General features: G+C 47.2%; 1 protein-coding gene and 1 pseudogene across 1 annotated transcript; one reads left to right on the top strand and one right to left on the bottom strand.

The window, feature by feature from the left end:
• Window positions 1-8,851: 8,851 nt before the first annotated feature.
• On the bottom strand, window positions 8,852-8,983 carry LOC120970090 (small nucleolar RNA SNORA57; annotated as a pseudogene).
• A 7,454-nt stretch (window positions 8,984-16,437) lies between these two features.
• LOC109746105 (aspartic proteinase nepenthesin-2) lies at window positions 16,438-18,445 on the top strand. The gene has a single exon (XM_020305222.4). The coding sequence runs from the start codon at window positions 16,600-16,602 to the stop codon at window positions 18,130-18,132; it is 1,533 nt and encodes a 510-aa protein (XP_020160811.1). The 5' UTR covers window positions 16,438-16,599; the 3' UTR covers window positions 18,133-18,445.
• The last annotated feature ends 9,351 nt before the right edge of the window (window positions 18,446-27,796 follow it).

Genomic DNA, 27,796 nt, shown 5'->3' with positions numbered 1-27,796 from the left:
GTCCTGGTTCTTATACGAACCGGAACAGATGGGCCTCAACGTGGCCGCTCCGGTGAGCCCAGGCAGGAGGGCCTTTGGTCCCGGTTCGTAGCACCAATCGGGACCAATAAGTTTCCACGCGTCAGCATTACAGGGGCTGGTTTTTTTTTAAAGGAGGTGGTTTAGGGGTTTTGGGGGTTAATTTAGGTTGTTATAGGTAGCTAATAGAGATATGTGTCCTCTCTTATCTCCGTGCTACTGCTATACTGCTATTTCTAAACATGACTTAGATTGAAGTGAGGCAACGTGTGGTGCATGTCGAAAGTAATACTAATCCTAACTTGATCAAGTTTGGATTGTACTACTTTCGACATGCATCACATGCATGTTGGCTTCACTTCAATCAAATCCATGTTCATTTCACCCACAGATATATAATAACTCTTCATGCTTGCATCATGCATCATCATAATAACAAGTCCTAGTAATCATCATCATACAACTTCTACTCGTTATTAATAACAAGTCATACGATCATCATCCTGATAGTCATCGAACCAACCCTACTTAATTGTTCTTAGCACATGATCATCAGTATTAGGCAGGACCTAAATACCCTATTTAAGGTAAAATAGCATAAAACAATATAGACCCTGACTCTCCATTATGTAGAATGGAGATCATCCTGTCTCCAATTCTTGCGCGGCGCTTCCTTTTGCTTCCAAGAACCTCCTTACGACTGTCCATACATTTTTTTTCCATTCTCTGATTAGCATGTCTCCACTTCTTTTAGAAATCCGGTATGGACAGTTGAGATTCGTAGGATGACCTGGATATATGTTCAAAACATGAAGGCACATTCTGATACATCAAATGAGGCACACAATTCTCTGGGATTCTCTGTTGAAAAACATAGTAATATCTTCATAGTTAGCAATGATGTACTAGTTTTAGAAGTATGCAAAAGATGCACGGATGTCGTAATAGTAAAAAAAATCTTACCAAGGTATCTCCATGGTAGTTATCGTAGTTCAACACGTGCACTAGTGGCACGTATTGACCATAATGTTGAGGAGTTTGATTGTAGATTTGTAATTCTCAAGATCAGTACAAAATCCGACCAGATGATTTTTCTCCTGATAAGTTAACTCAGAGCCATCGGTGTAGTGGGTTTTGTCTACCATGTTCCACACATTGTTTGAACAATCAAAATAAGCTGTCAATGGAAATAAGCTGCCAACTATTTTGAAATAAACAATATAAATTAGTTAATAATTAACTATGTTTGAGAAACTCACATAGCGGCAGAACTGGAGGCGTATTGTCTTGGTCGATGTCCATATTGTCTTGGTCGATGCTCCTCCATTCGTCCCCGAGTGCATTACACCCAAATGTCCATATTGTCTTGGTTGATGTTAGGATCACCAAGATCCATGGTGACAAGCATACCCTCATCAAACCATACATCTTGCAAAATGCTTCCCAATTTTTGCAACCAAAATGGGTTACGCTCTCAGCATTATACAGATTTACTTCAAAATCCACATCATGATGGGTCCTTAGGTAAATTTTCTTCGTTTCAAAATTTTCATGGTCTTCAAAATCCATCCTCTCCAAGACATAGCGTCTTGCATGGCATGGGATAAGCTATACTCGAATTGTAAAAGATGAAAATTACACGTTGAAATAGTTGAAGTCATGCTTAATTACGAAAAAAACACTTGTCGTCGTTGCGTACCGTTTCAACATCGAAGGTCTCCTCGAGCTTAATGTTGAAGCGTCGATCATCGTCCAGGTGAGGCCTGTCGCACATACCTCGATCGTCGTGGCACCAGCCGCATTTCCCCGGGAGACTTTTGTCGTCCGATGACGACATTTCCTACGTTCAGAATTCAAAGATTAAACTTGTACAATTAAATATATGTACTACAAAAACTAAATTAGATCATTATTATTCATCACGGGTTGACTATCGGTTTGTCGAGTCTTTTCTTGAAAACTCTCAGCTCACGTGGTGTATACATTCGACCGTTGGTGATGGTCGCTCCTCCATTCGTCCCCGAGTGCATTACACCAAAATGTCTAGCACACAGGAACGAAGGAGAAGCGACCCCCACGACAACAGTCGGGATTCTTCGTCCTCTCATATATATATGGTGGAACTCTCCCTCGTTGATTCCTCTCTGACATTTGTGACCGTCGGTGATGGTAGCTCCTCCTTTCGTTCCTGAGTGCATTACACCAAATTGTCTAGCACACGGGAACGAAGGAGAAGCTACCCCACGACAACAGTCGGGATTCTTCGTACTCTCATATATGGTGGAGACTCGACAGACTTAAAGTCAACCGGAAATATCGTTTAGTTATCTTTCTAAAAAAGGATTTGGCTGGTCTCGCCTCGAGGTCGGAGGGGGTCGGTGACGGGGACGACGGCGGGGATGATGGAGAGGGTCTCCTAGATTTCTGCGACAACAAAAACCCTATAAGCTATCAACTAATCATATGCATACGCCTTGCATAGTGCTCTGCAATTTTAGCATTCAAAGTAGGAGTAGTTTTCCAATTTGATCATTTAATAAGCAAAACCAAATCGTAAAATAAAGTAGTATTCAAATTAGCATGCATTCAATTATAAGCAAAACTATATCATCTCTTGCGTCCGTACATCGTCGAATATTATCACTAATACACCTCGAATACTATCATACATATAGCATCGCTAGTACAACTAGAACCGTAGCGCCCGACGGGTATCGGTGCGGGCGGTGGACACCCAAAGGGAAGGAACCATCACAGGATTATAGCTCCAGTGAGATCCCTGAAGAACCTGCCAGGTATTGTTGAACCTGCCCTCCAACGCAACCATGTAGCGACGGACGTGCTCGTCCTCCTCGCTGACACGGTGACGTACCACCTCCGTGGTGTCCGGAAGCCTAGGCACCGTCACCGCCACCAAACAAGGATCGGGTCAACGACGGGCTGGCTCCTCACCAACCTACGCCCCCCGGAAGGTAGCACCTCCCAATAGCAGCCCGGCGGAGCCCAGTCCCGGACATGGCCCCTCTGATCAAGCCGGCCTCCTCCGCCGAGTCGACGACGAGGATGTTGGATAGGCATCGTCGACGTCGATGCGGGAATAATTGCTTGAACTAAAAAAATAAACTAGTTCTATTAATTTTCTTACTAAAAATAAATTACTTCTATATATAGTAAAATAAAGTAGTTTTATTAAATCAACTAGTTCAACTACTAAGCACTTACTATAAATAAAATAAATTAGTACTTACTAAAAATAAACTACTTCTATATATAGTAAAATGAAGTAGTTTTATTAAATCAACTAGTTCAACTACTAAGCACTTAATTTTACTTTTTCCTCTACACTAACCTAAAATGCACTAACCCTAAAATCGATATCTACTAACCATAACCTAAATAAAAAATTAATACATATATGAAAAAAACATATATAAACAAAAAAATGCTATGAACATTATATTCATACATACATAGCCACGTCCATTCATCATATAGCTACCACATACATATATACATTATATATATGAAAAAAATGCAATTAACAAAAAAATAATACACATTATATGGAAAAAAACACTGAAAAACAGAGCCGTGGCGGCGGCGGCTCACATCGGGGGCGGCCGGCGAGGGCGACGGCGGGGGCGGCGGGGGCGGCGAGGGCGACGGCCACGGTGGGTGGCGCGGGCCGGTGCAGGGGCGTGGCCGGCGACGACGGCGACGGTGGGGGCGGGTCGTGGCGCAGGGGTGCGGCCGGGCGTGCTCGGGGGCGGCGGAGGGCGACGGCGTGGGCTCGGGGGCGGCGGACGGCGTCGGCGTGGGCTCGGGGGCACGGGCGACGGCGACGGCGGCGGGGCAACCTGGCGGCGTCGAGGAGGTCGGCGTCGTCGGGCGGCAACTGGCGATGAAATCTGAAAAAATGCTAAGTGCTGGCTTATATAGGAAAGGCTTTAGTCCCGGTTCGTGGCAACAACCGGGACCAAAGCCCCCCCTTAGTCCCGGTTGGTGCCATCAACCGGGACCAAAGGCCTCTTTTCAGCAGCCTAAAGGGCGGGAAGCAGAGGCCTATGGTCCCGGTTGGTGGCACCAACCGGGACTGAAGGGGGGCTTTGGTACCGGTTCGTGGCACCAACCGGGACCAATGCCCCCCTTTAGTCGCGGTTGGTGCTACCAACCGGGACCAAAGGCCCGCGCCTGCCAAAGCCGCGGTGCGGTGGGATGTTTAGTCCCACCTCGCTAGCCGAGGAGCGGCAGTACCTGTTTATAAGCCCTGCCCCGCCATCTCCATTGAACTCCTCTGAATTGCAGGCCTGTGGGCCTAATCTCACACTGCTATGCCTGTGGGCCTGCTGGGCCTTCTGCGGACCTGAATCCTGGCCCATGGATGGGTTTCTAGTCGTATACAGGCCGTGGTGGCCCAATAAGTGGCATTTTTTATTTTTTTCCCAGTTTATTTCTTTTCTTTTTTGCTTTATTTATTTTATTTTGTTTCTACTTACAACAAAATACTTATTTATTTTATTTTATTTTGTTTCTAATTACTTATTTATTTTATTTTATGATAATTTTTTTGCTATTAAAGTTTCTAACAAAAAAAGTTCTTTATGAAAATTCCTTTTGCTTTTCATGATTTTGAACAGAAAAAACTTTGATAATTTTAGTTGCATCAATTTTATGTAATTTTAGTTTCAATAATACTAGAGGTTGCTTATAACGTTTTGAACAGAAAATACGTTGATAATTTTAGTTTCATAAATTTTAGTTATGTTATTAAAGTTTATTTTATTTTATTTTATTTTGTTTCTACTTATATATGTTATTAAAGTTTATTTTATTCTGTTTCTAATTACTTATTTATTTTATTTTATTTTATGATAATTGTTATTTTCCATGCATTTACTGATTATTTTGAGCTATAAGACCCTGAAATTGAAAAGCACTAGAAATGAACTCTGAAAAGGTTGAAAGTTGGCATGGTATCATTATTTCACCCACATAGCATGTGCAAGAAAGTAGAGAGGGTTACGGCAAAAACTGGATGCACTTTGTGTACAAAACGGACAATCTCTTTCGAAGTATCAGGGTTTCATACGAAAACTCGTCTGTAACAAAGGGATTTCATTTTTTAGAACTTATTTGAACTCCATAGTTTTTCTGTGTTCAAAATGCACCATTCAAAGCCACATCATCAATTTTCAACCCTTTCTGACTTCATTTGTTATTTTACATGTATTTACTGATTATTTTGAGCTATAAGATCCTGAAATTGAAAAGCACTGGAAATGAACTCTGAAAAGGTTGAAAGTTGGCATGGTATCATCATTTCACCCACATAGCATGTGCAAGAAAGCTGAGAGGGTTACGAAAAAATCTGGATGCACTTCGTGTACAAAACGGACAATCTGTTTCGAAGTATCAGGATTTCATACGGAAACTCATCTGTTACAACAGGCATTTCAGATCCACTGTTTTCATTCCGTACTGTGGGTCTACCTGTACCCTGCCTCCTGACAGATTGACCCATTTGCACTTAAACAAAGAGACCTTAAAATCATGTCCATAGTCAAGTTCCCATATGTCCATTATGTAACCATAATATGTGTCCTTTCCCCTCTCGGTTGCTGCATCAAAGCGGACACCGCTGTTTTGGTTGGTGCTCTTTTGATCTTGTGCGATCGTGTAGAATGTATTCCCATTTATCTCGTATCCTTTGTAAGTCAATACAGTCAAAGATGGTCCCCTGGACAACGAGTACAGCTCATCACAAACAGTGTTGTCACCTCTGAGACGTGTTTCCAACCAACTGTTGAAAGTCCTGATGTGTTCACATGTAATCCAGTCGGCACACTGCTCCGGGTGTTTGGAGCGCAGACTGTTCTTGTGTTCATCGACATACGGGGTCACCAAGGTAGAGTTCTGTAGAACTGTGTAGTGTGCTTGAGACCAAGAATACCCGTCCCTGCATATTATTGAGTCCGCTCCTAGCGTGCCTTTTCCAGTCAGTCTCCCGTCATACCGTGATTTAGGGAGACCTATCTTCTTAAGGCCAGGAATGAAGTCAACACAAAACCCAATGACATCCTCTGTTTGATGGCCCATGGAGATGCTTCCTTCTGGCCTAGCACGGTTACGGACATATTTCTTTAGGACTCCCATGAACCTCTCAAAGGGGAACATATTGTGTAGAAATACGGGGCCCAGAATGACAATCTCGTCCACTAGATGAACTAGGACGTGCGTCATGATATTGAAGAAGGATGGTGGGAACACCAGCTCGAAACTGACAAGACATTGCACCACATCACTCCTTAGCCTTGGTATGATTTCTGGATCGATCACCTTCTGAGAGATTGTATTGAGGAATGCACATAGCTTCACAATGGCTAATCGGACGTTTTTCGGTAGAAGCCCCCTCAATGCAACCGGAAGCACTTGCGTCATAATCACGTGGCAGTCATGAGACTTTAGATTCTGAAACTCTTTCTCTGGAATATTTATTATTCCCTTTATATTCGACGAGAAGCCAGTCGGGACCTTCATACTGCGAAGGCATTCAAAAAAGATTTCCTTCTCTTCTTTGGTAAGAGCGTAGCTGGCAGGACCTTCATACTGCTTTGGAGGCATGCCGTCTTTTTGTGCAAACGTTGCAGGTCCTCCCGTGCCTCAGGTGTATCTTTTGTCTTCCCATACACGCCCAAGAAGCCTAACAGGTTCACGCAAAGGTTCTTCGTCACGTGCATCACGTCGATTGAAGAGCGTACCTCTAGGTCTTTCCAGTAGGGTAGGTCCCAAAATATAGATTTCTTCTTCCACATGGGTGCGCGTCCCTCAGCGTCATTCGGAACAGCTAGTCCGCCGGGACCCTTTTCAAAGATTACGTTAAATCAGAGACCATAGCAAGTACGTGATCACCGGTACGCATGGCAGGTTTCTTCCGGTGATCTGCCTCGCCTTTGAAATGCTTGCCTTTCTTTCGACATTGATGGTTGGTCGGGAGAAATCGGCGATGGCCCAGGTACACATTCTTCCTGCATCTGTACAGGTATAAACTTTCGGTGTCAGCTAAACAGTGCGTGCATGCGTGGTATACCTTGTTTGTCTGTCCTGAAAGGTTACTGAGAGCGGGCCAATCGTTGATGGTTACAAACAGCAATGCATGCAGGTTAAATTCCTCCTGTTTGTGCTCATCCCACGCACGTACACCGTTTCCATTCCACAGTTGTAAAAGTTCTTCAACTAATGGCCTTAGGTACACATCAATGTCGTTGCCGGGTTGCTTAGGGTCTTGGATAAGAATTGGCACCATAATGAACTTCCGCTTCATGCACATCCAAGGAGGAAGGTTATACATACATAGAGTCACGGGCCAGGTGCTGTGATTGCTGCTCAGCTCCCCGAAAGGATTAACGCCATCCGCGCTTAAAGCAAACCATACGTTCCTTGGGTCACTTGCAAACTCAGCCCAGTACTTTCTCTCGATTCTTCTCCACTGCGACCCGTCAGCGGGTGCTCTCAACTTCCCGTCTTTCTTACGGTCCTTACTGTGCCATCGCATCACTTGGCATGCTCTTTGTTTCTGAACAGTCGTTTCAACCGTGGTATTATAGGAGCATACCACATCACCTTCGCAGGAACCCTCTTCCCGCGGGGCTCGCCGTCAACATCACCAGGGTCATCTCGTCTGATCTTATACCGCAATGCACCACATATCGGGCATGCGTTCAAATCCTTGCACGCACCGCGGTAGAGGATGCAATCATTAAGGCATGCATGTATCTTCTCCACCTCCAATCCTAGAGAGCATACGACATTCTTTGCTGCGTACGTACTGTCGGGCAATTCGTTATCCTTTGGAAGCTTCTTCTTCAATATTTTCAGTAGCTTCTCAAATCCTTTGTTAGGCACAGCATTCTCTGCCTTCCACTGCAGCAATTCCAGTACGGTACCGAGCTTTGTGTTGCCATCTTCGCAATTGGGGTACAACCTTTTTTGTGATCCTCTAACATGCGATCGAACTTCAGCTTCTCATTTTCACTTTCGCATTGCGTCCTTGCATCGACAATGACCCGGCGGAGATCATCATCATCGGGCACATCGTCTGGTTCCTCTTGATCTTCAGCAGCTTCCCCTGTTGCAGCATCACCGTATTCAGGGGGCACATAGTTGTCATCGTCCTCTTCTTCTTCGCTGTCTTCCATCATAACCCCTATTTCTCCGTGCTTGGTCCAAACATTATAGTGTGGCATGAAATCCTTATAAAGCAGGTGGGTGTGAAGGGTTTTCGAGTCAGAGTAAGACCTCGTATTCCCACAGCTAGGGCATGGACAGCACATAAAACCATTCTGCTTGTTTGCCTCAGCCACTTCGAGAAAATCATGCATGCTCTTAATGTACTCGGAGGTGTGTCTGTCACCGTACATCCATTGCCGGTTCATCTGCGTGCATTATATATAATTATGTGTGTCAAAAGTAAAAAAATTAGACAAGTATCTATGTAAAGTAAGATTTTTTTTTCAGAAAGAAGATAAGAACAAGAGGCTCACCACGGTGGTCCCGGCGACGAGATCGGCGCGGGCAATCGACGGCGGCAAAGACGGGAACGAGCGTGACGGACCGCTAATATAAACCTAGACAAATCTCGGGAAAAATGGAGCTCGGAGGTCGAGCTTCGAGAGGAGAAAACTTAACTAGTGTGGCTCGGACATTTCATCGAACACCTCATGTGCATAGGAGGTGAGCTAGAGCACCCAATGCCCTCCCCCTCGCCGGCCAGCAAAAAACACAACACTGTGGAGTGCTCTGCTCGCCGGCGATGGGGTATATATATAGGCAACTCATTTGTCCCGGTTCGTGGATGGAACCGGGACTAAAGACCTTCCTTCTATCCCGGTTCCTGCCACGAATCGGGACCAATGGTTGTGGGCCAGGAGCGAGGCCCATTGGTCCCGATTCGTGCCAAGAACCGGGACAAATGGGCCCAGACGAACCGGGACCAATGCCCACGAGGCCTCGGCCGGCCCCCTGGGCTCTCGAACCGGGACAAATGCCTTCATTGACCCGGTTCGTAGCAGAACCGGGACTAATGAGCTGGTCAGGCCCGAACGAAAACTCTTTTTTCTACTAGTGTACGGACGACAATGTATAGACGATTTGTGGACGACGTGTCGCCGGAGCCTTTCATCGTGTCTCCTGTGTACAGGAGAACCATTGGATCAACTGTCGTTCACCAATCATCCCGTGAATTATCATCCGCAAAGGAGTTCCGGTGTTGGTTTTGCAACTCCCAATAAAACTACTCCCAATATACTACATAGTAAGACATGTGGGCTTGACGTGTCATTGGGTCAAATTTACTTATTTCTACGTGTAAAAAAATATTATTTATTTCCTTCAAATATCTCCATTTCTCCTATCTTTTCGCGTCAGTGTGGTGGTTCCCGAGCTCCACCTGTGGTGGCCGGGCAGAGCAGGGGTGGCCACGAGTGACTGCGAGTGAGCGCGGCCTGGTGGCAAGAGCTGCGAGAGGGCATATCAGCGCATTGATGGCCGAGCTGAGCGCGTGGCCGACGGGCTGGGCGGGAGCAAGGGCAAGGACGTGGACAGTTGTTCGACGGGATGTATCTGGTGCACCCAGGCAATTAGTGCTACCGGTGCACCGGTCGTCAGTTGCACATTCAAAAATGTTCGAAAAAATCCGGAAAAAATTAGTGCATTGACACAACATGAATGTATGTTGTCACAAAAATTTAGATCAATATTCGAAACATTGCTCGAGATACAAAAATAATAAATTTGACACTGAATAATACATAACACAAGTTGGGCTTCAGTTTTGGCCCATTAGCACATTGACGTCAAATTTGTCAATTTTGTATCTTGACCATTGTTTTGATTTTTGATTTGAATTTTTGTAACAAGATAGATTGATGTTGTATCGATACATTAATTTTTTTTCATATTTTTTAAAACATTTTTAAATGTGCAACGTGGTCCGGTGCACTGGTAGCACCAATTGCCTTGGTGCACCAGATATGTTCCCGTTGTTCGACAGCGGTGGGGAGAGCGATAGGGGGTGGTGGAGCAGAGATGGCAGCCATGTGCGGCAGGGACGGGCCAGCGGCACCAAGGCCGGAGCGAGTGGGGAAGGAGACGTGAAATTTCCATTGACTCGCTCCCTCCGCAGGTTCGAAATTATTGAAGGATTTGCATCTCCTCCTCTATAAAGGAGGTGAGGTTGGGTGTTTTTTGTGATCCCGGAGAATGAAGAGATGAAGAACCTGACGGGTGGCCCCAGAGCCCATCTTAATGGTTTACATAGCGGTCTAAGTATTGGTGCCACATCAGCACTTACATGCAGGCTCAATCTCCCATAATTGTGCGCTCGGTTTTAACCAAGTGAGCGGTCAATTTTTTGTGAGAAAATTAGGGAGCCGGATCCCCTGACGTACGGCCCCCTGCCGTTGGGCCGTTGACGGGTGGGTCCGGGCCCACACGTCAGTGTGTGGGCCGTACGTCAGACGAGCCGCGTCTGAAAATTAGGCGCAATATGGTAGATTTTTGTGAAGCAGTTTCAAGGTGATGGTTTTTTTTTCCTGTTCTAACCGGCGGTTTTGTGATATTTCTCCTCACAAAATGTTAGATACTGCCACTAAAATTGAAAATTAGCTTTCTCTCGAATTATTAGTTATATTTGTCTTGGATGTGCCTCCTTGTCGACGGCGACTACACGTGGCGTTTGATGTTTCATCACCGATTAACAGTCGCTGTATATTACGTTGAGTGCCAACAATTGCCGGTGACATGATTGCTTGAACAAGTCCGTATTACTAGCCAGCGGATAATCGATTCTGATAGTGTTCTCCCATGTAATGCTTTTCAATAATCTGAGACGTGAAGAAGAGTTTGCTTCTTTGTTTAATCTGGTCAAAGATTGCAACCGACCAGGTCACATCTCACATGTTCTAAAAAAAAGGTCACATCTCACATGCGACGCAAGTCACGCCCCAATTAAACAATGCGCACACGTATGTACCGCGCTGCACCGCAATGATATAAATTTATCTGAACATTTTGGACAATATAAAAGTTTTTGTTTTTATTTTGTTCGCAGTTCGATTTGCTGGGACATGCCTTTGCCCCATTGTTGCTCTGTTAATATATATGAATGAACAATCATACTCTCCCCCTAAGAAATAATCCGTTTCTATCAAGAAATTAAGCATGATGTTTTGGAGACGACTTCGGTCAAACATTCACTATGAATACCATTTTAGTTATTTCTATTAGATACAGGATGCAGTCTTTGTCCAAAGGCGGTCTAGGGTTCGCCTCCGCCGATAGATCATCAACCTCCTCCTCATATGCCGGTGGGGGTGTGCTGAGAGGCCCCGATCTACCAGTGGGAGCTGTAGTTTCTCCCTCTTGGCGTGAAATAAAATATTTTTGCCTCGTCCTAGTTCCGGCGATGCTTACTTGTATCGTCGGGAGGTGTGTGGAAGATGGGTTGTCCTCAGACCTAGTTCTTCGAGCTGGCAGTTTTTTGTTTCCAGGTTTGTCTGACAGCGCTATCCTTTGTCTCCAGTTCTGACCGACGAAAGGTTGACCAATTTCGGTCTCGTCGGAGAGGGCATCATGTTTGTGTTCCCCGGCTCCGTTTGGCCGGAGCTATGTTGTTTCTTCCCTGGGGAGGCGATTTGCTACGCAAGTCGCGTTTATTGGTGTCTTGTGTTCTCCCACTCTGTCTGGCCAAAATTGGGTGTTCTACAGATCATCCTAGTTGTTTCTTCTCTGGTGCGGCATTTTGCTAATTGGTTGCGGTAGTCAGCGTCTTATGATACACACAGATGACTTCTCTACAACTACTTCTACAAGCTCTTGGATTAAACAAGTTTGCCACTAAGACAAACGCCTAGACACGAAACGAGTTGCTCACGACGCATCACCGGTGGATGCAGGAGGAAGAAAACTTCGGCGTCCAAAGGATTTGGATCATTCTTCAGTTTCTGCAACGGTGTTTTTTTATGGTTTTGTGCTACCTAATATTTGGCGTTTGACCTTATTCGCAACAATTGCCTTGATTTTTTTTGTAGAAGTATTTGTATACTTAACACAAATGAGTGGTTGCATCTTTAAGATCTTGTCAAGGCTAAAATGTCATGTCCTATTGACAGAGTTATTAGTTTTCAAAGTCCTATCCTAGTGAATCAAAATACGCCTTGTATTTCAAATGAAGATACCGGCATAAGTCTAGTTTTCCATAGGCATTTTTCAGTCATGCCACCGAGTTATATTACATTTAAGTTGAGCCTTGGGAAACTAACCCCGGTGATTTTTCTTTCTTTTCGGAAGACTAGGCAAAATTTGGGTTTCTTTGACTCGCACACATTAATAGGAAAATCACATGATTCGATTGACACGTGCTCTTCAATCATATAGGGTTAGAAGCTACTTCCTCCGTCCCATAATATAAGATCGTTTTGCATGCATTTGGATGTAGCAAGAGGTTTGATGGGATCAACTCAAAAAAAACAGCAAGAGGTTTGATTGAGTGGAAATTTTCTTCCAAAACAGTTTTCACGTCGCAAAAGGATTTTCTTTCGAAAAATCCCCAAGGATCAGTTTGCACGACGCGGCAGTGGGTGTAAAAGCAGGCAAAAAAAAAAAAAAAGAGAAGAAGAGGGGAATCCATTTGCATCGTGTAGCGAGGGCGGTTCCCCTAGTATGCAGCAGGCAGGGAATCGCAACAGCCTCTACTGATACGGTACCGATCGCATTCGAATATCGTATCGCTGCCGCATCACCGATCAGATCGATTATCCCGAAAGCGCGTAGCGAACAGAAAAAGAAAAGAAAAAAGATGCGGCGTGACCGGGCGCGTTGATCATGCCGACGGTCGAGCTCGAGCAGAGGGTCAAGGCGCGCACGGAAGGGATTTATTATAGGGCCGTGTACGCGCCGGCTACGCATGAACCTGACCGCGGCCACTGGTTTGTTGGCAGCTGGCGAAAGCGACCATGACCCGGCACGGCACGCCACCCGCCGCCGTCCGACGGGCTGGATCAGGGTGCGAGGGGCACGGCCCTTGTGGAGAGACAGAGAGCAATGGGGGCCCAAACTGCTGTGGCTGTCTGGCCGAGCCCATTCAACTCAAAAACAAAGCTTGTTAACATCTGATATGACGGCTGAGCTCCGACGTAAGCCTGGAGAGACCGGATTATCCTGGGACTTATTATTTGGAGAGTTGTCTTACATGGATATTTTTTTTCTTTGGTTAACGCATCCGGATGGGTGCATATGACGTGTGTGGATTCTATGTCAATAATTTAACAAATCAAATATGCGTCGTATGTCACTAAAAGTGCATTTTGTCAAATATGAAACATATTTGATTAGTCAAATTACCGACTTAAAAGCAGGCTCACACCCGGTCAAGGAGCCCCGAATTGGGGCTCTTTGCGCGAGTTAAAAGGCTGGCGCTCGCACGGTTGATCGCATGGGCCGGCCCACCAGCATGCTCCCTCGCCCGAAAAAATGCCAAACGATTGCTCGCTCCCTTGAAAAAAAACAATTCCATCTACATTTATATGCACGAATCATTGCTCATTTGCCCAAATAACAGCGACTGATGACCCATCATATGACGGTTGCCCAGTTGACTGGTGAAACCGTTCAATTTATGAAAAGAACATAAAATCCAAAATATCACAAAAAATTTAAAAACAAATTCGTGAATTCAAAAAAGTTCACGCATTGAAAAATATCATGAATTCAAAGATTTAAAGAAAGTTCATCATTTTTGAAAAAACAAATCACTGATTTTGAAAAAAATATTGGTTTTTTAAAAAGTAAGAAATTTGCAAAATAGATCAAATTTTTTAAAAAGTACTCTTGTTTTGGAAAATAGTTCATCGACTTTTTAAAAAATCATTATTTTTAAAAACAAAATCATGAACTTGGAAAAAAATTCTTCAATTTTTCAAAAACCAAATAATGAAAAATACAGAATAAAAAAAGAAAAAGAAAAAAGAGAAGCAATAGAAAAGGAAGAAAAAACCAAATAAGACCTGTCCAGGAAAGACGAAAATTGAAAGGAAAAAAACGAATAGGAAGCTTCCCAAAACAGGGAAGAGGTCTCTCCCCGTTGCACTCTTAGATGGCCCGTTCGAAGGGGCTTCCACAATTGTCTACCCTGCCATTGGGGATCCAGCTACGTTGGAAGCCATGGCAGTTAGAGAGGGTCTGGCTCTCTCTACAGATCTTTACAACCATCAGGTCCAAGTTACCTCAGATTGCAATAACGTAGTAGATGAAGTCAAGGAGGGAAACTGGTCGAACTATGGTGCAATCATTCGTGAAATCGGAGTGGGTGTCAGTTTCTTCACTACATGTAAATAGTTCACGAATTTAGGAGCTCAAATTTTGAGGCTCACAATCTAGAGAAGTGTGCTTTAAATTTAGGGCCAGGCCGCCATGTTTGGTTAGGTCAGGCCGATGACCTTGTTTTCATCCCTGTAAACATTGTGATGAATTAATAATGCTTCACGAGATTGTCTAAAAAAGAAGTTAATGAAATGAACGTTAACGGATGTTGAAGGTGCCGAATAGGAAATGCCCCCGATGCACCCGTCCGCATGGAGTGCAAAACTTCAAACATGGCGGGGCAGTCACTAGTGGCGTCCCATCCTAATGGGTCACGAACGAAAACATTGATATATATATAATTTTATTTATCTATACAAAATGAACTTTTCTACATTACATATCACCTATGGGAAATTACAAGGTTGTCCGCACCTCTAGCTAGTCACTCAACTGGGACCTATTGAGCAGTCAAAAACACAATTAGTTCACACCGGGAAGGATCTTGGCGACGAGGTAAGTTTTCAAGGGCGGTAACCCATTTTCTCGTGCAAATCGCACGTGATAGTCACATGATGACTCAAGGCCCGTAACATTTTAGGAATAAAGAAAAAAAACTGAAGTCATATTTAGGGTGTTATTTGTTCAAACAATGAAATAAGGGACATTTTCGCACCAATTCCCCATATCCCCAAATGTCTTTCTATTCCCCATTGATATGAAATCCAAGTAAGCGCAGAAACATACGGACAAAACGGCTCTTATGGAGCGTGCACTCTACTTATTACACGCCCAGGAGCAAGACTAATGGAGATATCACGCGGTAAGAGCAGACATGAGGCACGCCGGAACCAGTTGGTGCCCAGGAGGACTGGTGAGTTTTACTTCTGCCAAGCACTGTCAATGGATTGCTTCACAAAAAAATCCATTATGAACCTCAAAACAAAAGAATGAAAAAAAAACAATCCACAGGAGAAAGCATTTATGGTAGACATGCTTAGCTTATATTATTACGTCGCGGCCTATCTTGTTCCACAAGAGATGCCTCTAATTAATTGTAGTACTTGACTTCTGGCCCGCGAAAAAAAAACATACTCTATCCCTGACTTGTATAATGTCGGTCTACGAAATAGCAGTAGGAGTACTCCAGTATAGTAGTGCGGTTGCATCCTCGTCAACGCTTGCTTGGTCGCACGTGGAAAGCTTTCTTAGCCTGCAAGCTACGGCCTTTTTAGTTGAAAAAGAAGGTATGATTGAGTAATAAAAATATAGTTATTCAAAGCAAAAGAAAACTATAACAAATTGTTTTTGCGAGGTAACTATAACAGATTGAAATGCCAGACGAAGAAAAACCGGGCAATGCACGTGTTGCGTGTTTGTAGAAAATAGTACTGCCATAACGTACGAATTTAGCTGATCGACCGGTGCGGCCCTTGCAGTGCTACTGGCCGCCGCTCGAAGTCGACGGGCACGCCACGACCGAAGGAAAAAGAGTCACTGTCCGTTGGATGCATATATCGGACGGCAGCAGGGGACTCGACAGGGGAAAAAGTCTCAAGCGACTGCTCGTTGGTCCAGCGCCAGCCGTCCCCGGGAGGGACGTGCCTAGCCCCGGGCATTCGGTCTTTTCGGTTTGTTCGGTTCGGTCTTTTTGGTCTTTCAATAATTCGGTCTTTCAGAATTAAAGACCGAAATAATTTTGGTCTTTTCGGTTTTTCACTATTCGGTCTTCGCTTTTTACAGTTCGGTCTTCGGTCCCGATCAAATAGACCAAATTAATATAAAACGGCGCGCATGCATGCCGCTGAACCTGAATTCTGAGAGGGAAATTGCGTACGTAGACCGCATGCCGTGTCGGTCTCAACAGGAATGAATATATTCCTCCAGCCAGCCTACGTTGATAGATATAGACGTACGATCGCTACTACTCCTAGGTTCGCTTCGACTTGTCTCTTTCTAAAAAAATGCAGTTTGACTCGATCCATCCCTGCTTTTGCTTGGCGCTTCCACGAAATTATACACTACTTAAGGAATATTTGCCAGGTCAGAGGTCCTTCTTTTGGTGAGTTTTCTTTGCCGAGCCAGGTCACAAGTCACGCGTGCAAGTCTTTCCTACTACTACCATTCCAACCCCCACCCCCTTACCCTGTCCCGTCCGCCTCGGCTGCCGTAGCTCTGCTCACCTCCCCCCAAACCGCCGACGCGTCCTCCCTCTCCCTCACAGCCATGGCGAAGCTCAAGCACCTGCCCGTGTGCTCTCTGCTGCTGGCCGTCTTGCTCCTCGCGCTCTCCTCCTTCTCCTGCAGCGCTGGCACCAACTCGACGGCCTCGGCCGGACCACTGTATGGCATCGAGTTCCCGCCGTACAACACGGCCGTCGCCGACGCCGGCTGCGACGGCAGGCTCGTGGCCGAGGAGGAGGAGCTCGCGCGCCGGGCACCCTCCCTCAAGCTCCACATGACACACCGCTCCGCCGCGGAGGGCGCGACGGGGAAAGGCTCCTTCGTCCTCGACTCGGCCAAGAAAGACGCCGCCCGCATCGGCACCATGCACGGCAGGAGGGCCGCGCTGTCCAGGAAGGGCTCGCGGCCGCGCCGGGCGCTGTCGGAGCGGGTGGTGGCCACGGTGGGGTCAGGCGTGGCGGTGGGCTCCGGGGAGTACCTGGTGGACGTGTACGTTGGCACGCCGCCGCGCCGGTTCCGCATGATCATGGACACCGGCAGCGACCTCAACTGGCTGCAGTGCGCGCCCTGCCTCGACTGCTTCCACCAGACCGGCCCCGTCTTCGACCCCGCCGCCTCCGCCTCCTACCGCAACGTCACCTGCGGCGACGCGCGCTGCGGCCTCGTCTCCCCGCCGCCAGAGTCTCCGGCGGCGCCGCCCGGGAGGACGTGCCGCAGGCCGCGGAGCGACCCCTGCCCGTATTACTACTGGTACGGCGACCAGTCCAACACCACGGGGGACCTGGCGCTGGAGGCCTTCACCGTGAACCTCACGGGCGCCGCCGGGTCGACCCGGCGCGTGGACGGCGTGGCGTTCGGGTGCGGCCACCGGAACCGCGGCCTCTTCCACGGCGCCGCGGGGCTGCTGGGGCTCGGCCGCGGCCCGCTCTCGTTCGCGTCGCAGCTGCGCGGCGTCTACGGCGGGCACGCCTTCTCCTACTGCCTCGTGGAGCACGGCAGCGCCGCCGGGAGCAAGATCGTCTTCGGCCACGACGACGCGCTGCTCGCGCACCCGCGGCTCAACTACACGGCCTTCGCCCCGGCCGCGGCCGACGCGGCGGACACCTTCTACTACGTGCAGCTCAGGTCCGTCCTCGTGGGCGGGGAGGCGGTTGACATCCCGTCGGGCACGCTGGCCGCCGGCGGCACCATCATCGACTCCGGCACGACGCTGAGCTACTTCCCGGAGCCGGCGTACCGGGCGATCCGGCAGGCGTTCATCGACCGCATGAGCCCGTCCTACCCGCTCATCGCCGGGTTCCCGGTGCTGAGCCCGTGCTACAACGTGTCGGGGGCGGAGAGGGTGGAGGTGCCGGAGCTGTCGCTGGTGTTCGCGGACGGCGCGGCGTGGGAGTTCCCGGCGGAGAACTACTTCATCCGGCTGGAGCCGGAGGGGGTGATGTGCCTGGCCGTCCTGGGCACGCCGCGCTCCGGCATGTCCATCATCGGCAACTACCAGCAGCAGAATTTCCACGTCTTGTACGACCTGGAGCACAACCGGCTCGGCTTCGCGCCGCGCCGGTGCGCCGACGTCTAATTAGTCCGGCCTCCGTGCGTCCATTTTGACTTGCTGATTGGGTTGATTGTTTGACCGGTAGGAGTATGTAGGCGGCTCTGCTGACTGGATGGGAAGAAGAAAGAAGGAAGCAACGGGGTTGGGTGTAGAAAGAAACTGGTTTGGATTGACGAACAAGGTCTCTCTAAAAAAAGGGAGACGTTTCGATGAACTTTTGACCGATTCGGCTGCTTGTTCGGTCGAATTTTTTGCAAGAGCTTGTTTGATTTTCGTTTTGGTGTATAGAAATGTGGACTGTGGAGACATGACATGATAAATGTATCTCGTTTTGGTGTCTCTCTTGGTGCTCCTCCGGTTACGTGTGAGCGTGATAGCTAGCGCCGATTTCTTCCTTTGCGTCGTCCGTCGATGTGTGCGTTTCTTCTTCCGGACGGCAGCTGCTCCACCGTTGTCGCACAGACGAAAGCACGGCGTGCGTGCGTGCGCCGTGCGGGCCGTATTGATTTGGGGTCAAGGGAGTAGGCGGTGCGGCGGTGGTCACACACACTCCCACCGGACCGCCGGTGTGGACGGAATGAACTGGAGCAACAGCCGTCGCTCGCTGGCTCGCCGGCCTATTGAATGAAGTGCGACGCCGGGAAGCGAAACCACGCACGCATGCAGCTGCCCTGCTAGCTGTTCACCTCACGGGTCAGTCGTGGTGGGAGCACGGCCGTCAGCGATCCGTACGTGCGAGTTGGTGACACGATGTATATTCTCAAGTGGAAGCGGCGTCCCGCTCCTCCTTCGCTCGCCTCCAGACGACGACCCGAGCCCCAACGCGTTGGTACACCTGCATAGCATCGCCACGCACCGACCCGGGCAGAGCGCTACGACGTGCTCTGCTCTGCTGCTTCATCGGTGAAACGCCCGTCGTGCTTTGCGCCCATCACATGCTCTTGCCTCGATCGGACGCACCAGCAGAGAGTACATACTACTATATACAACAACTCGTACCTACCGTCGAGCATTTCCAGGTGATTCGTACGTACGTGCACCGGAGTATGTCGTGTCTACCGAGCCGGCCGTCCGCCAACCAATCTCTAGAGGTACCAAACTGTTTTCTTTTTCTCAAATGATAATTGCCACATGTGTGGTGCCGCGAAGCACTTCGCCCTGACTTTTTTACAACTAAAGTTGCCATTTGAAAAGAATAAAATTAACCAAAAAAGTGGAACTTGACATAAAAAAGTTGTCACCCTTGCGTCACTAAATTTGTCATAAAAAATGTTCATAGTTGTCATGTGTTTGTGCCACACGCGTGACACTTATTAGGGTCTTTTTTTCACCATTAAAGAAAAAGAAAAATTGTATCTTTCCGAAGGGACCGCATATCCACCAAATACATGGATATTTTTTTGTTGGTATTGTTCACTTTTACTCGCTGCCGTTGGATCGGCAATGACCGCCCAGAGCCAGTGCTGAGATTTCGGGGCTCAGCATGAAACTAAAACCCAGGGGCCTGCAATATAAACATTAGAATAATAGTGTATTATATATGAACACATAAAGTACATCTAAACTAAAATCCATGTATAAAATAATGTATACTCTGTCCGTAAACTAATATAAGAGCGTTTAGAATACTAAAGTAGTGATCTAAACGCTCTTATATTAGTTTACAGAGGGAGTACATATTATTTACCTTAAACGGAAATACTGAATATGAACCATTCAATCCCAAAAAAGGAACAACGGGAAGCATATCTGAATTCAGGGGCCGACGCACGTTGATTTTTTTTAGGCAAACTCCGAAGCTTTTATTACGACGTCACAATATTTACATGGACGAAAGAGAGTCCGTCCGGCTGTCCCAACCAAACATGTCGGCCAGCCGGAAGAGATAAAGCATGCTTCGTGAGCTTGTGAGCCTCGATATTCGAGCTCCTAAATTCGTGGCAAAAATTACACAAAAGGAAATTTGATCTATGCTCTATTATTTCATGTATCACTACAAAAAAAATACACTTCCGTGATGATACGTGTTTGTCACAGTAGGTCACGTTTTTTGTCATGCATGTACATCCATGACGATTTTATGACAGAATCAAGATAGTCATACCTGTGCTGTCGTAAAAGTGTTCCATGACAGTGGATTTGTTTCTGTCTTTTGTTGAATCTTTTTCACGGCTCGATAGAGAATTTGATAAGCCAATGGTTTTTTCTTTACCAAAATTATTATCACGGAAGTGTCCACTTCCATGATGATAAATCGCGCGTCACAGAAGTGCTTTCGTCAAGGGTGACCGACACGTGGCATCCACCGTAACGGAACGCCGTTAAGCTATCAGGTCGGGTTTTGGATCCGACAACCCGTTAACAGCCCCGACCAATGGGGATTTTCCACGTGTAAAATCATCATTGGCTGGATGAAACCCTTGTCGGCTCACCGTTGGGACAGATGTCATCCGCTCATTGGACCGAAGGCGCCTATGATACAGCGACACGTGGCACGGCCCAACAGAGGCCCATTCCTGTGAAAAGGCCGGCCCGTTTGACTTGGTCAAAAGGTGGCGGGCCGGCCCACGGAAAGCCTGTTAACGACCTGTTCGCATATAGCCCATTTACAGCCCGCTAACCCAGGGCCCGTTACGCCCTATCCGAATTAGGCCCAGTAGCGTCATCTGGGCCGTCCAATATGATTCAGCCCATTTTAACTTCCGGCCCATGTGTGGCCCATGACTTCTTTCGGCCCATATGAGGACCTTTGTAACTCTTGGCCCATTAACGGCCCGTGGTGAAACTGGCCCGTAATGAACAGTGTATCACTTTATACCCATTAACGGCCCGTTATTCCATTGGGCCGTTTCCAGCCCAAGTTATCTTTCGGCCTTCTCAGGGCCCATTGATTCTTGGGCTCATTTGCAGAATTCGGTTACATACGGCCCGTTACTGTCATTTTCTACTTGTGGGCCAAATTCAGCCCGTCGTTACAGTCGGCCCGTTTGCGGACCGTTAATACGTTGGGCCGTTTTCATGTCAAAAAAACCCGTTGGGCTGTTTTCATAGAGTTATCAAATACGGCCTATTAACGGCCCGTTATGGTCCACGAATAGTACGACCCATGATTGGTGAAATGATGATATGCCCCGTAGAAGGCCCATGGATCCTACGGCCCGTATGAGGCCCATGGATAGTATGGCCCGTAGAAGGCCCATGGATCGTACGGCCCGTAGAAGGCCCATGGACCCTACGGCCCGTAGAAGGCCCATGGACCCTAAGGCCCGTATAGAAGGCCGATGGATCCTACGGCCGGACGAAGGCCCATGGATCATACGGCCTGCAGGAGGCCCATGGTTACAACAGTCCGTGTGTTGCCATGATTATTTTGGCCTAGTTACCAAAAATAGGCTATTGTGGCCACTAGAAAAAACAGAAAAAGAACTGCAGTGACTACAAGCAAACAACTAAACAAGACAATAAGGAAATAAATAAGCAAGCAATTAACGCTAGCCTATTACCGCTATTACACATATTACATCCACTGGGCATCAAAGTTCGCCACCAGTGCAAATATAGGGAACAAAACAGCACATTACATACACTAGCCGTCAAAATCGGCCACCAGTGCAAATAAACGCGGCAGCAAAACAAGAGCATAACTGAAACAACTTCAGAAGAGCTCAAGAAACGTTATCCTGGGTATCCACCATGCTGGCAATAAGGTTAGCAAGCTGATTAGCTTTGTCCTGTTTGGCGCTAAAATCCTCCAACGCTTGCTGTTGCACCAGAAAGTATGCATCTGAATGCTCCAGGGACTTCCGCAGTCCTTCCGCTTCTTGTCGCAGCACAGCTGATCGATGTCTTTCAGCTTGTAGTTGAGACTCAAGAAACCGAACTGATTCAGACAGTGAGTTTGAATAGCTTGTGCAAGCGGTAGTGGCCAGTAACTCGAACACTAAACCAAGACAGGACTTTGGGGTTGTCTCGCTGTCTTCAAGATAGTCTTCCTTAGCTGTTTTATCAGCTTTGTTGGAGACCAACAAGGATGTGTCACTATCCTGAACCTTATCTGCATTACTTTACCATTCACTACAGGTATCAGCTACTTTGCCGTCTGCCACGGCAGACGGCAAAGGCAAGGATGGCGGACGGCAAAGGCCTTTGCCGTCTGCCGCCGACGGCAAAAGGCTCCGGAAAAGTAGGCTACGGTAAAGAGCTTCTTTATCGTCTGCTTTTTGAAGCGGACGGCAAAGGGGCCTTTGCTATCAGCGGCTGACGGCAAAGATGCCCTCCCTTTGCCGTCTGCCAAACGCAATCTTTGCCGTCAGCCTCGTAAAATCACGGACGGCAAAGAACTTAGTAAATATTAAAAAAAAAACGTTCGGTGAGCAGCCTGTCCGGCGTCCTGCGTTTGGCGTGTCCGGTGCCCGGCGAGCAGTACTCCAACAATACAAACCGACGAGAGGAATGAACGGACGACGATAAACACTAAAGTACCATCAACACTTGCTCCAAGAATCGACGAATGAATTTCACAATACATTACCCACAAACACTACAGTATACACGAACAAATTACAAGAGATTTGATTTAACGAGGAGCTCCAATCCGCCCGCGGCTGCGCCGGAGCTCACCATGCTCATCCGGGCGCTGGATCCGGTTGCGACCCCTCCCTTCGATGAGGGCCAGCACCCAGCACCCTTGGTTGCGGGCAGAGCTGCCGCAGGCCGTCGGTGCTCGAGGTGGGAGGTGGTGCGGCGTCGAGGTATCGGGCCGGCAGGGGCAAACGGGGACCGGGCCAGGCACGGCGGCGTCGAGGGCGAAGAGAGAAGGGGCTGGCACCGGCGGGCGAGGTGGTGGCCGGAAGGGGCAATGGGGGCTGGGGCCGGCGGGGGCAAAAGGGGACGGGGCCGGGCACGGCGGCGTCGGGGGCGAAGAGAGAAGGGGCCTGCGCCGGCGGGCGAGGTGGTGGCCGAAAGGGGGCGATGGGGGCCGGGGCCGGCGGGGGCAAATGGGGATGGGGCCGGGCACGGCGGCGTCGAGGGAGAAGAGAGAAGGGGCCGTGCCGGCGGGCAAGGTGGTGGCCGGAAGGGGGCGACGGGAGCCGGGGACGGCGGCCGGCTGGGGCGACGAGAGGCGGGGAGCAGAGGCGTACGAGAGAGAAGGGAGACAGATCGTGGTGGGGGTGGCTCTCAGGAGCATAAGGGAGAGAGAGAGTGGGTGGTGGGGGCGTGGGATGGGCCGCATCAGTTTTGCGTTGTGGAGATGCATGTGTGGAGCAGATCATGCCATGTCATCGATCCGTGTGATCGATCCATGTGATCGATCCGCGTGGTGTGCTTTCTCACTGGCCATTAGGTTGTCCTTGTAAGCCCGCCACCCACTCTCTTTGCCGTCAACTAGCAGACGGCAAAAGTTCTTTGCCGTCCGCTAGCAGACGGCAAAGATACGGCTGAAGGCAAACCCTGTCTTTGTCGTCCGCTTTCTGGTGGCTGATGGCAAATCCTTCCTTTGCCGTCCGCTGGCTGACAGCAAAGAGTCGGCAGACGGCAAATAAGCAAATTCCAGTAGTGATTGCTTAATGAGGCACTCTTCCCCAATATTCTGTCAGCATTCTAAAAGAAGAAACAAGCAGACACATAACAAGTTTAGCATGTACTAGTATATGAAACTCATTTCGGTGAACCAGTTCATTAGTAAGGTGGACAGGATTAAACTACCAAGTCTTCTATTGCCAAGTACTAGTACATAATAAAAGCATCAAACAAACATATATCTATGTCCTATGGTCACTGCATTGTCTTGCCAAATCAAAATAGAGACACGGTTCAAATCATATCAGTTCAAGACAAAGCAACAGTGAAAGAATACAAAGCGTGGGAAACTACACGGCACAACAAGATTTCAGATGGGTACCACGGGTCTACATGTACAACAACACTACTGGCTCTGTTGTGATGCTAGTAATGTGCATGATATGAAAGTCAAATGTATACACAATTGAAATTGAAATCAACAGAGCTATTGATAAGACCAAACCTGTTAAAGAAACATGCGTGAACATACCTGCTGTGCCATTGGAGTTTCGATCGGATCCTTCAATTTAAAAATAAGTTTGTATGAGTAAATACAGTGATACAAGAGCAAAACAATCATAGTTAAAAAAGGCGCGCCTAAGCGAGCGCTTAAGCGCGCCTAGGCTCTAGGCGTTGGCAAAACGCATTGCGCATAACTACGCATAATCTGTGCATAACTGCGCATAAGCATGCGCTTTGGTCAGTAAAGCGCAAGGCGGTGGCAAAACGCACAATTAACGCCTAGCGCTTTTTTGAACTATGATAGCAATGGAATCTTAAATTAGAACAGTTGTTCTTCAGGTTTAGGCACTTGTTCTACATGAACAGAGTACAGTAAGACGCAAGAATATAATACTTAAAAATAGAAAATGAGCTCATAGACCTTACCACATTCTTGGTTCGGGACCAGTACAGAACAAGGCGTTCCCAGTCATCGTCCAGTAAATGTGTCTCAGGAGAACGTAAGGGAATTTGATGAGTTTCTTTGCCGGTGAAGTACGTTTTCTTCAGGTAATTCCGATACTGCCACCAAGCAATCTTGAAGATAGCAGAGGTATTAGCACAGGTTACCTCATCCTAAGTTTCCAAATCGGTCCTTCTCTATGGAGAAAAATGGGAAAATTTGATGTATTATAACCATCATGGAGGTAGGATGTATGGGACGAAGCAAAGTAATTGTCATGAATAACATTACTTACACATAACTCTTGGACAAACAGCTGCAACTGGCATTTTCCTTCATCTTCAGTATAATATTTTCAAGATGGGAAGATACGCACATACGATTTAACAACATCAAATGCGATAGATGCTAAACTACGACTAGCTGGTTGTGCTTCCTCCACAGGAATAGGCGTACTAACTGGTGGAGTTGGGGTTCGCCGTGATAGTACTGGCCCTTTGGGCACTGGAGCTGCCTTACTAACTACTCTTGTTTGGGAGCTCTATGGTGGAGATGGTGCTGTGTCAACATGAACTGGGTTACTATCGGCTGGGGTTGGGGTTAGATTGGGTGAAGCTGGTTCTCTGTCCATCGCAGTAGGGGTACAATCTGCGAGAGTTTGGGTTATGTGTGGTAGGGCTGGTTCTTGTGCATGTACAACCGGGGTGCTATCTCCACCAAGAGGTAGCACTGTGTTATTTGAAGACCGTGTTTTTAGTCCGCTAGATACTGGCATCACCCGCTCCAATTCAAATGGCTGATAAACAGGAAACATAGTTGAATGTACAGACATTGTATGAGAGACAGATGCAATAGATAGTGTGGAAAAAAGAGGGCATGAAATAGTTGACATGTATATTGTTTAACTAAAACGGATAGCATGACATAATTTCACATATATGATGTCTATCTAAACTGGATAGCATAGCATAACATAATTCAAAGATATGATGAATAACTAAACAGGATCGCATGACATAATTCACCTAAATGTTATCTAAGTAATCAGGATCGCATCATTTAATTCACATATGTGATTTATATGCTAAACAGAGGGCATTCGATATGATGTCTGAACTAAGAACATGGTGTTGAATATTGTGTATATGATGTCTAAAAGATGCAATGCAAGACACCGTATGCATGATATGAGCAGTATAACCGTGCCAAGTTAGAGCATACACCTCAGTGGGGGAATAGGACTGGTCATCTGTCTCTGAATCCATCTCCGAGGAGCTATCGGGACCCAACAAGAGATCTGCTTCGACAGGTAGCACTGTCTGCTCTGAAGGCCTTGTTTTCACTCCAGATTTTTCCATCTCCCACCCAAATGGCTGATTCACAGGAAGAGTAGTTTAATGTACAAACATTGTCGGCAATTGGAAATGTAATGAAGAAAAGGATGGGCAAGATATCATTCAAATATATGATGCCTGGTTAAACAGGATGGCATTGCACATTTCACATATATTATGGCTGGCTAAAAGACATGAGACTGCATAATTCTCATATATGATATAGAAACTAAACAGGTGGCATTACAGAACATGTCTAAACTAAGCAGATGACATATATGATGTCAAAAGTAGGCACTGCAAGGCAACATATGCATGATATGGCTAACATCATCATGCCAAAGTAGAGCAAACACCTTGGGGGGTAAATAGGAGTGGTCAGCGGCGTCTGAATCCGCCTCAGAACAGATATCTTCCTCTAGATTACAATCTGGAGAGGGGTGGGGAGGGTTTGCCATTGAACCCATCATGGAGCGATGTCTGCATGACATTGTATTGCCGCGCAAAACTCTTCTCTTTTTCTCTACATGTTCAGCATGACTGTGTACAATATCTGACATGAATACGAAAAAAATATGGTGAGATTATGTAAAGAGAGCATGCAAAAATTTAGAGTGATGGTAACAACCAGTGGATCGATGTTTTTCCGTTGAACCAAAATAGCCCTAATGGATCGACGTGAATGTATAGTAATAAGTGATGCAACAAGTGTACAACCTCTTTGCCGTAGCCGTGTCAACCTCAGCATCATTGGGTTGGTCGCTGAAGCAGTTGAGGCAGAGGTGGCTGTCGGAGGTGTGGAGGAAGATCTGAGGAAACTGTAGACGGCGTCCAGGGCACTGCTCTGTTGTGATGGATCGTTCTGTCGTTGGAGCAGCTCCGGTGAGCCGTAAGACGTCAAGGCTGAAGCAGCACAAGACAGACATCGTCAATCTCAAGTGGGATTCTAATAGCATCTCCAATAGATGATGCAAATGTTAGAAATATGCCCTAGAGGCAATAATAAATTGGTTATTATTATATTTCCTTGTTCATGATAATCGTTTATTATCCATGCTAGAATTGTATTGATAGGAAACTCAGATACATGTGTGGATACATAGACAACACCATGTCCCTAGTAAGCCTCTAGTTGACTAGCTCGTTGATCAATAGATGGTTACGGTTTCCTGACCATGGACATTGGATGTCGTTGATAACGGGATCACATCATTAGGAGAATGATGTGATGGACAAGACCCAATCCTAAGCCTAGCACAAGATCGTGTAGTTCGTTTGCTAAGAGCTTTTCTAATGTCAAGTATCATTTCCTTAGACCATGAGATTGTGCAACTCCCGGATACCGTAGGAATGCTTTGGGTGTACCAAACGTCACAACGTAACTGGGTGGCTATAAAGGTGCACTACAGGTATCTCCGAAAGTGTCTGTTGGGTTGGCACGAATCGAGACTGGGATTTGTCACTCCGTGTAAACGGAGAGGTATCTCTGGGCCCACTCGGTAGGACATCATCATAATGTGCACAATGTGACAAGGAGTTGATCACAGGATGATGTGTTACGGAACGAGTAAAGAGACTTGCCGGTAACGAGATTGAACAAGGTATCGGGATACCGACGATCGAATCTCGGGCAAGTAGTATACCGATTGACAAAGGGAATTGTATACGGGATTGATTGAATCCCCGACATCGTGGTTCATCCGATGAGATCATCGTGGAACATGTGGGAGCCAACATGGGTATCCAGATCCCGCTGTTGGTTATTGGCCGGAGAACGTCTCGGTCATGTCTGCATGGTTCCCGAACCCGTAGGGTCTACACACTTAAGGTTCGATGACGCTAGGGTTATAGGGAATAGATATACGTGGTTACCGAATGTTGTTCGGAG

This window comes from Aegilops tauschii, chromosome 7 (genome assembly GCF_002575655.3).
Source record: "Aegilops tauschii subsp. strangulata cultivar AL8/78 chromosome 7, Aet v6.0, whole genome shotgun sequence".
NCBI lineage: Eukaryota > Viridiplantae > Streptophyta > Magnoliopsida > Poales > Poaceae > Aegilops > Aegilops tauschii.
This window is presented reverse-complemented; position numbering and strand designations above follow the sequence as displayed.

Bases quoted from the DNA above. Each gene is read 5' to 3' on its own strand.
- LOC109746105 (XM_020305222.4), top strand. From the start codon at position 16,600: ATGGCGAAGCTCAAGCACCTGCCCGTGTGCTCTCTGCTGCTGGCCGTC.